The following is a 12,545-nucleotide window of genomic DNA, read 5'->3' on the forward strand; positions in this document are numbered from 1 at the left end:
TAAGGGAGTGTTGGGGGAGTAGGAGAAGGAGGGACTGGTGGAGTCACTCTCCAGCAGCCACTGGACAAATGTCCCAGATGGACAAGTCCCAAGAAGCAGAGGATCCCCCAAGGCTGTTGCCAGCAGGCAGAAGGAGGGGACTGAAGAGACAGGGCGGAATGGGGACAGGTCCCTGCTTGGGCAGCAGGAGAATCCCCTTCCTGGTCCATCTCAGCTGCCCGGCTCCCTTACACAACAGGGAGGAGGCTCGGGGCCTCTGGGAACGGGACCCAATGACGATGTGACGAAGGTCCATCCAGGTGGGAGCGGTTGCCCAGGGTGAGTCAGTCCAGCCACGCTGGTCGAGAGGCTCCCCCTGGGACGCTGTCCTGAGGGCAGAGGGAGTCCAGGGAGGCTGGACATTGTTGCAAGGAGAGATCCTTGAAGGCGCAGGCAGGAACAGGCCGTGCCCGTGTGCCCAAAGACGAGCTGGCGGGCAAGCAGAGCGGCTGAGCAGGAAGCTTTGGCTGGGACTCAGGGCAAACACAGAATTTACAGCTTTGGAAGAAGGGCAGCACCGCAGGAGGATGGCGAGGATGTCGTTGGGAGATGCAGGGAGAAAGGCAGAAAGGCAAAGGCCCAGCTGGAACTGAATTTGGCCAATGCCATAGGGGAGAACAGAAACGGCTTTTACAAATACATCAGCAACACCAGGAGGAACAAGAACAATCTTAATTTTTATTGAATGCAGGGGGAAACGTTGCCACAAGGGATGAGGAAAACCCTGAGGTACTGATGTCTCCTCTGGGTGTCCCGAGCTTGTGGCCACCCACAGCACCCTCTGGCCTTCCCTCAGCAGTGACAGAAGGAAAATAACAGTCAAGGAAAAAGCGTCCAAGGAAAATAACAACAGCGAATGAAACAGCATCCAAGGAGAGCCTCAGCAGTTCCTATAGTAGAACAAGAGGCGAAGAGTTGTTGGAATCCCATTAACTTCTTCAACCTCTTGAAACTCTTCCAGTCATGCAGGTTCTTCACATTATGTCTCTTCCTGGATTGCTTTTCTGTCAGCTTCAGAGGAATCCGGGATGAATTGAACCAATGCCAATTCAGGTTTTCTGAACAGTGAAAAGCACTTGAAAGTGGTGAGGGAAGGACTCTGAAGATGGGCAACACTGGGAGGAGCTCCGTGCCCTTTTCTGCTCTACATCCTGTGCCTCCTTGCACTCCTTCTTCCCTTTCCATGGCAGTTTTACACCGAACCTGAAAAAACCAGAAAGGGAGAATGGGGATAAAAAGAGAAGGCAGCTGGTGATGGAGGCTGAGGGCAGCAGGCTGCCTGTGCTCTGCCTGTGCTGGGAAGCAGCCGCTGGAGGAGTTGGGAAGTGGCGTTCCCAGCGCTGCAAACCAATGGAGTGTGCAAGGCAAATGGGGAGAAAAAAGGCTTTTTGGCACCACATCCCCAGAAGTCCCTGTCCCGGGCCATCAGCAGTGAGGTCTGGCCAGGGAGGGCTGCAGCAGGTGCCAGCACCTCTCCCTGCTCGGGGGGGTGTCAGCAGAGCCTAAGGAAGAGGGGGAGCCCCAGCAGGGATGGCAGTGGCTGGGGGAGCTGGGAATGAGGCCTGCATGCAAAGAGCAACTGGAGAGGATGGGAGTGAGTTCTTCACCAGCCGCTGTGGGGACGGAGCGGGGAAAAACAGGGCAGAGCCATCAGCAGAGGAGACTGTTGTGGGAACAGAGAGGCGTTTGCTCGCGCTCACAGAAAGTTGGGACCGCACTGGAGCCCAAGACATCCATCCCAGCAGTGGCGTGGGAAGGGCTGGCAGCTCCCAGGCGTGCCCAGCGCTCTCGCTCGGGAGCCCCTTTCCCGGGCTCCCCCAAACGCGACGGGTTTGAAACACAGCCGGGGAGTCCTCGCAGAGCACGCTGCGGGGCTCGGGGAGGAGTTGCTCTTCACAGGAAAGACTCTTGGTGGCACAGCAGTGGCACGGGCAGGGAGCAGTTACCTTCTCAGCCACGATTTCCTGCTGAGTAGCTGTCGGCAAAGAACTGCAGCACATTGGGAACACACCTGGGGAAGGAGAGAGACTTGTAATGCCAGAGTTCTCTTGTCATACTCTACAGAACATGGGAGACCAAAACATCCTTCATCCAACCCAGTCTGTTCTACACACGTGCAAGTCTGTGCCAGCAGCAGCGATTTTAGAAAAAAACCTGTCCTTCCTTCCCAATTTCCTCTTTCTCCCTTCCTCCAGAACATTCCAAAATTCCAGAGCTCCCAATCTCATTGCTGCGTGGCTGAAGGCAGGAGAGCAAGCAAAGCTTTGGGGAGAGCTGGGACAGAAGGCAGGCCAAGCTTCCCCCGGGCAGGCTGAACCCCGCTGAGCTGGGTGCTGTGGATGCTGCCACAAGCTGCAGGCTTGGAAAAGCATCTCCTGTGGTACCCAGCACATGCAGGGGCATCTGCAGCGGCACCCGGGGCTCGTCACCTGGGCACTGCAGCTACAAGACAGACAGCTGGAGTCAAACAAGATATTGGCTTACGTGGAAGACACCCTTCAGCATCACAGCAACGATAACGAAGACAGACAGCAAAACCACAAATTTGATCGTGTCATCCATGGTCTCTGGCTTTGGCTGGGATTAGAAGAAAGGTCACAAAGAGCATGAGGATCACTCCTTCCATTCTTTCTTGCCCAGAGGAACACATGTAGCAGTGCCCAGCAGCTCTCCTACCTTCTCTGTGGGCTCCGGATCCTCCTCCAAAGCTGTGCGTCTGGAGATGTTCGCTTGCAGACGACACTGGCCCATGCGTTCAGAGGCTCCCTGGTTCTCTTGCCTCTCACTGAGCACCTTTAGAAGCAGCCCAGTCTTTGAGACCATCTTGGCACAGGCCAGCTGGAGCTGGGGCAGGCTGCAGTCCGTCCTCAGGGCTCGCTCCACGTGGGCCATGAACGTCCGCAGGCCTTTGTCCGGCACCAGCAAGCGCAGGAAACGATCGACCGTGGTTCCAAGCGCTCTCCTGGAACCAGCGCAAGGTCTGGGCCTTGGGGGCTCCCAGGTTTATTGAGGAACCTGGAGCCTTCTTCCTGTTGCTTCCAGTGTGTCTCTGTGGAGTCAGGGATGATCAGGAGGTGCCCGCGCAGAGAGGACTGCCCCTCTTCAGCCGTGGCCTCTCCCCTGCTGCTCGCAGCGGGGCGGCTCTGAACCAATGGGTCAGAGAGAAAATCCAGGTTCCTGTTTAGACCCTGCTTGGCTTTGTTGGCGGGGGCTCTGGGATATCCCTCTGCTTTCACAGGGCCCATCACCTGGTAGAAAAGCCGATTATGTCCAACCCAATACTGGCTGTCCTCTTTCTTGTACCGTTTGTGAACCCTAATGAAGTTCTGCCTTGGAGCTGGATCTTCCCACTCAATTTTGTGCTGTCTAAAGTTGGAGTCATCATCATTAGGGTTTAACCCACCAGCTCCATCCCAGGGGTTTATTGCTTGCCAGTTCAGCCTTGAGTCCATTTCCTTGTGCTGTCTGTCCTGTTGCTGTTTGTGCATCATAATGAAGTTCTGCCTTGGAGCTGGATCTTGCTCCTCATCTCTGTGGTGTCTATTGACAGACTTGTCATGAGTGTGGTTTAACCCACCAGTTCCATCCCAAGGGTTTAATGCTTGCCAGTTCAAACGGGAGTCCTGCTGCTTGTGATGCCAGCTTGAGGGTGTCTTTTCCTCCACATCCTTCAGCCTGGCAGGCTGGGGCTGCTGTGGGACAATGCTTTTAACAGTCTTGATGCTTTTAGCCTTGTCCACTCTTGGTCTCTGTTGGTCTGCTCCAAAGGAGCCCATACTTACAGAGAGCTCACTGCGGGCAGCTTGAAGAACGCAGCGTCAGCAGTGACAGCCAGCGGGTTATGGCTGAGGATGCTGAGAAACAACAGAGCTCTGTGAGGGCTGATGGCAAGGACGGGAGCTGGGTGTGCCGGGCACGTGGGGATGGCCCGGCCGCTTTCAAGGAAGCCTTGCAGGAGATGAGCAGGGCAGGGGAAAGGGCCCTTCCAGCTGCACACTCCGGGCGCTCCCTGGCTGACACCCCCGGTCGGAATCAGGACTTTGCAGAGGGCAAATCTGCTCTTGCCCGCTGACCCTGCAGAGACCCTGCAGAGACTCGCTCTGCCCTGCCTTGAGCCCTGGTCCCACTTACAGCTCCTGGAGAAACTGCATCCCGTGCCAGGCCTGGAAAGTGCCGCTGCGGATCTGCGTGAGGCCATTCCCGGAGAGGTTTCTGGGGAAAGAGGAGGTCACACAACGGAATCGGGCCTGTCCCACAGGAAGAGGGGCTGAAGCGGGATCCCTTGGCAGGAAAGGTGCAAATGCAAGGTGGAAGAGGGGGGAAGCTGCTGCTTTCTCAGTGTTTGTAGCCTGCCCAGGAGGGGAAGGGAAGGGCCCAAGGGCTGACTCTATTTCTGTGCCAGCATGCAGCCGAGCCTGCAAGAACTGGCTGCTCTGATGGCTGCGTGTGGACGACCCCGCTGGGGTCTGTGCCCCCGGCGTGGCCGTCCAGCCATCGGCATTGACCTCGGCAGCTCAGCTGGGCCCTGAGCAGGGCAGATTTAGGGACTGCTGGGAAAAGAACGGGAGCATTTTCCGACACAGGAAGGGTGCCCAATGCAAAGACTTCACTAAAACCCCAGGAGGAAACTTTATCACTCACAGAAGCTTCAGGAAAGGCAGTGGCTCGAAAGCACGTTCCTCAATGGACACAATCTCATTGCCAGACAAATCCCTGTTCCAGTCAGAACACCAAATGTCACTTCCATTTGCCCTGTTGCTTTTACTTGCCTCTGCAGCCTGCATCCCCGGAGGGACCAAGGCCACTTGCCCGGGGCTGGGCTGAGCAGCAGGGCCCCAGGGAGGGGCAGGCAGGAGCCCCCTGTCCTGGGCAGGGCACGGTGCTTACAGGTGCTTCAGCAGGAACAGCCCCTGCAGGGAATGGCTCTTCACTGCCCGCAGCTCATTGTCCCTGAGCACTCTGCAAGGGGACACGGGGACATTGTGACAGTGGCCGCTGGCCAGCAGCAAATGGGATTGTCATGGGAAAATCTCCTGCAGCAGCTTGACTGCAGCATCTCCTTGGGTCCCTGCAGGCATCGTCCCCACTCCTGGCCGGAGCAGGCGCTTGCTCCTGGCCGGCTGAAGCTGACCACAGCCTGGTCCCCGGGCAAACAGACACCGGGTCGGTGCCCTGGGCTGCAAGGGACGTGGCTCACGGCATTTCCTGCCATCCTGGGAAGCCCTGGCCATTCACACCCCTCCTTGCAGAGCAGCCCAGCTTTGAATTCCAGTGGAAACGCGTGGTGTGGGGGCTGCTGCTCCAACCCCTGAGCAAAGCATGGAAAATACCCAAAGTCCTGACATTTGACATGCTGCAGGGCACTTACAAGGTCTCAGCCCATGGGTAGTTCTTCCAGGCTCGTTTTCCAATCTCAGCAATGGAGTTGCCAGTGAAATCTCTGCAAAGAAAGGAAAGACACCGCTCCCCCTCGGGAAAACCCATTTCCCTGCCCATTCGGCTGCTGAGCTGGAAGCGGGCTTTGCCTGGAGAAGGCCCAGGGTACCCAGCCTGGCGTCCCCCTCGTGCTGAGCTCGGGCCCCCAGCCCGCCCTGTCTCCTGCCAGGGAGTCCCCCGGGTGTCCCCCGTGGGCTTTGCAGCAATAGGGAGCTGAGGAGGGGGAGCTGCAGGGGTCTGTGGGGCGGCCCCTACTCACAGCACGGCCAGGGCCCGGCGGCGGCTGGCCGGGGGCACGGTGGCCAGGCCGGCGTGGCGGCAGTCCAGCAGCCCACGCCCTGCGCAGCGGCAGGGCTGTGGGCAGAACTCCTTGGACACTCCTGGGGAGGGGGCCACTGCCAGCAGCAGGGCCAGCAGCAGCAGAGCGCGCACGAGACGCATCACCAGGTCCATGGCGAGGCAGGACTGGCTGCAGTCGCCTGGGACACAAACCTGAGGTGTTGGTGTGGCGGTTCTTGTGTCACAGTGGTGCTGCCCATGTCACTGTAGCAGTGCTCGTGTCACTGCGGCGGTGCTTGGCATCAGAGCTCTCAGCAAACCAGAGTTCAGGTGATGCTGTCACCAAATGACTCTGTCACAGAGCCATAAGTCTGTAGAATCATGGAATGGATTGGCTTGGCAGGGGCCTTAAGGATGAGCCAGTGCCACCCCCTGCCATGGGCAGGGACACCTTCCACTATCCCAGGTTGCTCCAAGCCCCGTCCAACCTGGCCTGGGACAGTGCCAGGGATGGAGCAGCCACAGCTTCTCTGGGCATCCTGTGCCAGGGCCTCCCCGCCCTCACAGGGAAGAATTTCCCCCCAACAGCCGATCTAAGCCAGCTCTCCGTCACTGTGAAGCCATTCCCATTTGGTTTGGGCTTGTGTGGGCAGGTTTTGGTAGCAGGTGGGTGGCTGCAGGTGTTGTGTTGTTGAGATTTATTTTGGTTCTCATTATCCTGCTCTGCTTTTGTTGGTAATAAATGTAATGAATATCTCCAAGTTCCGTCTGTTGTGTCGCTGACGGTGATCGGGGAGGGACCTCTCCCTCGCTTTCTGTCAACTCGTGAGCCTTTCGCTGTCTTTATCTGCCCTGTCCACTTGCGCAGGGCAGTGAGAGCGCCTTTGGTGGGCACTCGGCATCCAGCCGGGGCCAAAGCCCGCCATGGCGCTGGGAGAGCGAGGGGAGCTTCCCGAAAGCCGGGAAAAGCCCGGAACGTCCGCCGGGAGAGCCGGAGGGAGCCGCAGCGCCAGTGGCGGGAAGCGCCGGGAGCCTGAGGGGCGGCAGCTCCGCCTGAGCGCGGCGGCAACAGCAGCGGCGGCGGCCGGCCCGAGCCCGCTGGAAGCGCCGCTGCAGCCGAGGCCTGAGGCGAAGCGCTCCGGCAGCCGGGCTCTGGAGGCGGCAGCGCGCCGGGAGAGCGACGGCAGAGCGACGGCAGAGCGACGGCAGAGCTCCCGACGCGGCCGGAGCTCCGCGGCAGCGCCGGCACAGCCCGAGGGGCAGCGCGGAGCCCCTGACGAGCGGCAGCTCCGCCTGAGCGCGGCGGCCCCGGCAGCGACCCCCGTGCAAAAGGAGCCGCGGGCGGCTTTGGGAAGCCCGGCAGAGCCCCGCAAGCAGCGCGCAGAGAGGCGGCCCGGCCCCGGGCGGGCAGCGCGGCCGCTCCGGCGCAGAGGCAGCTCCGGCTGAGCGCGGCGGCCCCGGCAGCGGCCCCCCCGCCCTGAGGAGAAAGGCGCGGGCGAACAGCTCGGGCCGGGGCGGCTCCGGCAGCGCTTGGGGCAGGGCGGGCTCCAGTCGTGGGCACAGAGTCGCGGAGTCTCAGAGGCACCGAAAAGGAAAAGACCTCCGGGTTCAGCGAGTCCATCCTGGGGCCGATCCCCGCCTTGGCAGCCAGACCAGAGCACTCAGTGCCCCGTCCAGCCGTTCCTCGGAAAACTATGGAGGTAGACAAGTTATCCTCTGTAGTTGAAGGAGGATACGCTTGCAGAATTAGCCCGTATATCCGGAACAATATAAATTGCCAAAGATGTGCCATTGCAGCCTGTAAAATATGTAGTGCCAAATATGTACCGCTTCCGCTTATGTTATGTAAGTAAAGAGATAAAATACCAAATATGGGAGAGAAAAACAGGGGTCATTCAGAGGACTATGGAGGAAGACTTCTGGCTTCAGCCTCAACGACCACCAGAAGGCAGAAGAAGACCCCCTAGCAACACAGCGCACATGCGCAGAGAAACTAGATAACAACCACCTGGAAAGACAGGAAAGCGGAAGAAAAAACCATATATAAAGGACTCTGTACAAGCTAAAAAACGTGGCAGTTGGAGGAGCGGAGACTCCCCTGTCACCCAGCGCTGCTTTTGCTCACATTCTACTTGCTTAATTACTAATAAATTACATTTATTAAACTAAGAGTGCATTCCCCTTATTGTTGCGCACTCATTACAATTTTGGTGCCGTGACTCGGATGGGAAGATAGCGACCTACCGTCTCTTAGGGAGGCGCCCCGAGGTACTCCTCGGCCCGGGGATCGGTGGTGCGCTTACCCCCACACCGACGAACCTAAATTCTAGAATGGTGAGCAATTGAGAACCGGTCAAATCCCATAAAGTTTAGTGCACTAAAGTCCGGACGAAGACGCAGGACCGCGTGAGTATCAAGTATCAGGATTCCGTCCGGGCGGGATTGGGTTTCCTGAGATATAACGACTGAGAGGTTCGAAATACTGAACCAAGCGAGTGCGGACCCTTTAGTACTACGTTTCCCGACTCCCGCGAGGGACCGGGCTAGGAATAAGGGGAGCGAGTGTGTGTGTGTGTGCAGATATCTCAGAAGATGGGGGCGAAGGGCAGCAAGCCTTCGGTCCCCATGGGGAGGGTCCCAGCAGGGAGGGCCCCAGTGATACCCAAAACACCCCCCTAGCATTCATGCTAAATAATTGGAAATACCTCCCTAGTTCACCGGGAAACACAAAGCCAGAATGATAGAATTCTGTACTAAAATATGGGGAGGAAAGAAAATACAAAAGAACGTGATTTGGCCAGTTTTTGGGTCAGATGAAGATTGGGTGCGACAACAACTTAACCTGTGGGTAAACAGTAAAAGTCCGCTTGACCCAGAAGAAAGTGCATATGCTGCAATGTGGCTAGAAAAACCCCAGGTAGCTATGTTTCCCTTAAATGAGAGAAAGAATGAAGGAAAGAAGAGCAGCAAGATGAGCTATTATTGAATCCACCCCCATATGTGCCCCCGGCACAGGCACCGGAGGCACCGCCACCGCCAATTCCCCTCGATGCACCAATTAATGCAGAGCGAGGGTCCCCCATTCCAGTCAGGAGGAGAACTAGAAATCAACGAGAACAAGCTCAGATGTACCCACTAAGAGAGGTACCCATGGGAGGACCCCTACCCGGGATCGGATATGTTACTGTCCCTTTAAATTCAGGAGACTTACGAGAATTCAAGAGAACTGAAATGGGGAGTTTATTAGATGATCCATTAGGAGTAGCTGAAAGGCTAGATCAATTCTTGGGACCCAGTCTCTATACTGGGGGGAGATGAACTCAATATTAAGCCAGCTGTTTACATCCGAAGAAAAAGAAATGATTAGGAGGGCTGGCATGAGAATATGGGATGCCCGTCATGCCCAAGGACCGCAGGCAGACACTAAATGGCCATTACAGAATCCCAACTGGGATAACCAGAATGCCGAACATAGGGTCCACATGGGGGATCTAAGAACTATAGTGATTCAGGGAATCAGAGAAGCCGTACCCCGTGGCCAGAACATTAGTAAAGCTTTCAATGAGAGACAACGGAAGGACGAGAGCCCCACCGAGTGGTTAGAGAGATTAAGAAAAGCCCTACAGTTATACTCTGGAACGGATCCAGCAAGTCCTTTAGGACAAGCTGTTTTAAAGACTCACTTTGTAGCGAAATCCTGGGACGAGAGGCTTAGAAGAACTGTTGAGAGAAGCCCAGAAAGTGTACGTGCGGAGAGAGGAAGAGAGCAGTAAACGACAAATAAGAATGATAGTAGCAGCGGTCAGAGAGGATAGAAAAGGACGACCAGAAGGATTCCGGGGAAGGTCAAATGTAGTAGAAAAGAAAGAACAAGGAAACTGTTTTTATTGTGGAAAGAGAAGACATATAAAAAAGAACTGCAAAGAACGAATCAGAGACGAGAGAATATTAAAGGCAGAATAGGATAGTCAGGGGCTCTATATATTAGGGGACCAGAGTCATCAGGAGCCCTTGATAAAATTAAAAATAGGTCCCCAACGTCAGGAGTTCACCTTTCTAGTAGACACAGGGGCAGAGCGATCCACAATTAAACAATTACCGGAGGGGTGCACCCTTTCACATGAAAAAGTCCAAGTTATAGGAGCAAAAGGAGAACCATTTAAAGTAAACAAAATTAAAGATGTCATATTTGAGTCTGAAAATAAATATAGGATAGGTGAACTCCTGCTAGTCCCAGAAGCGGACTACAATTTATTGGGACGGGACTTGATTATTGAATTACAATTAGAAATCAAAGTTGAAAACGAAAGATTGGCTGTCAGAGCATATCCCCTCACAGTAGCAGACAGGGAAGAAATCAATTCTAACATATGGTATTCCCCAGACACAATAGGAAAGCTAAATATTCCACCAATTAAGATAGCTACCAAAAAAAAGGGAAGATATAAATACCTCCTTGTAATAATTGATCACCTCACCCACTATGTTGAAGCTTTTCCTACCGGTAAGGCAACTGCCAATCAGGTAGCAAAAGTGCTGCTCGAGCAGATAATACCTCGATACGGGGTAACTGAAGTGATTGACTCAGATCGCGGACCTCATTTCACATCTAAAATCATTAAAGAAATAGTGGACAATATAGGAATTAGATGGGATTACCATACACCATGGCACCCTCAGAGTTCCGGTAAGGTTGAAAGAATAAATGGAGAAATCAAAGTAATTTTGACAAAACTAATGATAGAAACCAAATTATCTTGGATTAAATGCTTACCAATGGCATTATTAATTCTGAGAACTCGACCAAGAGCTGATTTGGGAATTTCTGCCTATGAAATGGTGTATGGTATGCCCTATCGTATTGAGAAACCCCAGACTAACCTTTTAATTCGAGACTATACTATAAATGAATATGTTTCACAACTGGCAAAACACCGAGAAGAATTGTGGAAACAAGGACTAGTGGTACAAAGACCTCCACTAGACTTAAAAATTCACAAAATCGAACCTGGAGAATGGGTATTAATCCGGGTATGGAGGGAAGAGACTTTGAAACCCAAATGGGAGGGTCCTTATCTTGTTTTGCTGACTACAGAAACTGCCGTCAGAACAGCTGAGCGCGGCTGGACACACGCAAGCAGAATCAAAGGACCAATACCACCACCCCAGTGGAAAATCACCAGCCCTCCGGGAGAAAGCAAACTTGTATTACAAAAACTAAATGATAGAAACTGTAATTGAACCAGTTATTAAGTTGCCGTTTGCTGTGCAGTGTGCAATAGGATTTGTGATTGCTTTAGCATTATCAATAGTTTTATATTTTTTATGGAAAATTGTTAAATGTGGAAGAGGAATTTGTATATGAATAATAGGGAACAAACCGAAATATGGAACCTACCACTAGATATTAGAAGGCTAAATCAAAAGACACGTTTAATATTCACACCTATAATTGAGAGACTGCCAAAAGAGATAAAATCCCAGATTCCTCCACCCCCATATACCTTTGTTGAGGTTCGAACAGTAATCAATAGACTGAGAGACTCACGCGACCAAGGGCCAGCATACGAGCCTTGTCCACTTTGCAATCGAAATCAGTGCAAAGCCTACATAATTTTTTATTGTGGAGGCTGTTCGCAAGTGATAAGGGTCCGCAGGTCATCCCTTTATAATTGGTGGTGTTATCATTGTGAACGGAGATTTAGGCGGCAAATAATATATCAAGAAGAAGGGAGGCGAATAATAGAACATAAACTTTTAGAATCAGCTGAACAATTTCAATTAGCAATTTTGCATTGGGATTTGGAGGTGTGGAGCGCAGCCATCACTGCCCAACTAGAATCACATATTATAAAAATTCAGTGCAGAGGATACAGAGAAGGGAAGAGATAAGCCAGACCAGACCTTGAGCAATTGAACGTACAGGTTCCCTTCCCTGAACAGGAAACCCCTGCTGCCGAGAAGATGAGACACCTCGTAGCCGGATGCAACCCGGTTGACGAGCGAGGCAGAGGAGGTAACCCGGGGAGGAAAAGTTACCTAATGCTCAAGCGAGGAGAATATTATCAATGGCTCTTCCTCCTTTTCTCTGTCATCCTGAGTAAGCCTGTGAAGCTGGTTGAGGCTGGGAATCCACACCAACCGTTTAAATGGTCCCTAATAAAATGGGAAGATCAAAAAAAAAATAATATCCACAGTAATAGGGCCAGGGAATGTTAGTTTTAACTGCCAGCTCTGTGATCTTATAGTAATACAACCCTGCCTAAACAAAAGGGGGTTTTATTTTTGCCCTGCATCTACCGCAGAACTCCACCAGACCTAGCCCCCCTACCCAGATTAGGAACCCAGACCCCCTCTGGGAATTAATGTTAGCCTCATATGAAGCACTTAATAGAACAAGACCAAATCTAACAGAAGAATGCTGGTTGTGCTATAATATCAAACCTCCTTATTATAAAGCTATAAGAAAAGATAATAAAGTTCAATGGTCCAGTAAAACAAATCCACAAGAGTGCTCTTGGAGTGAGCAGAAAAATTACACCCAAGGAATCACAAAGTATAAATGGAAAAGAATGGAAAAGAAAAATGCTTAGGAGCAGTACCTGACCAAGCTATGTCTGAAAAAGATAAAAATGAGTACTATGAATGTGATTCCAAATCACCTGTATACGATTGTTACTGTGCAGAAAATAGAATAAGATTTTGTGATTGTCATAGTAAATGTGAGTAGTGTAGGAAGAAAATAAAGGAGGAAGAGATCAAAATAGTTTAATAAACAATAGAAGTTAAAA

The 12,545-nt window shown here is 52.9% G+C and overlaps 1 protein-coding gene and 1 long non-coding RNA gene across 2 annotated transcripts; one reads left to right on the plus strand and one right to left on the minus strand.

Annotated features, from left to right (window-relative positions):
• Positions 1-3,879: 3,879 nt before the first annotated feature.
• Positions 3,880-6,026, minus strand: LOC120411380 (leucine-rich repeat-containing protein 37A3-like). The gene is made up of 4 exons (XM_039565866.1): positions 5,408-6,026; positions 4,927-4,998; positions 4,681-4,752; positions 3,880-4,251 (listed from the first exon to the last, which is right to left on the minus strand). Exons 1-4 carry the CDS (start codon positions 5,533-5,535, stop codon positions 4,167-4,169), a joined length of 357 nt encoding a protein of 118 aa, XP_039421800.1. The 5' UTR covers positions 5,536-6,026; the 3' UTR covers positions 3,880-4,166.
• A 1,423-nt stretch (positions 6,027-7,449) lies between these two features.
• LOC120411381 lies at positions 7,450-12,218 on the plus strand. Its single transcript, XR_005603701.1, has 2 exons — positions 7,450-8,160; positions 10,850-12,218. It is a non-coding gene; the product is annotated as an uncharacterized LOC120411381 (long non-coding RNA).
• The last annotated feature ends 327 nt before the right edge of the window (positions 12,219-12,545 follow it).

The sequence above is a fragment of the Corvus cornix genome, chromosome 27 (assembly GCF_000738735.6).
Source record: "Corvus cornix cornix isolate S_Up_H32 chromosome 27, ASM73873v5, whole genome shotgun sequence".
NCBI classification, from domain to species: Eukaryota; Metazoa; Chordata; class Aves; order Passeriformes; family Corvidae; genus Corvus; species Corvus cornix.

Bases quoted from the DNA above. Each gene is read 5' to 3' on its own strand.
- LOC120411380 (XM_039565866.1), bottom strand. From the start codon at position 5,535: ATGGGCAGGGAAATGGGTTTTCCCGAGGGGGAGCGGTGTCTTTCCTTT. The intron at 4,999-5,407 runs GTAAGTGCCCTG...GTCCCCTTGCAG, and splicing joins TACCCATGGGCTGAGACCTT to AGTGCTCAGGGACAATGAGC. The intron at 4,252-4,680 runs GTGAGTGATAAA...CTCTTTCCCCAG, and splicing joins CTGCCTTTCCTGAAGCTTCT to AAACCTCTCCGGGAATGGCC.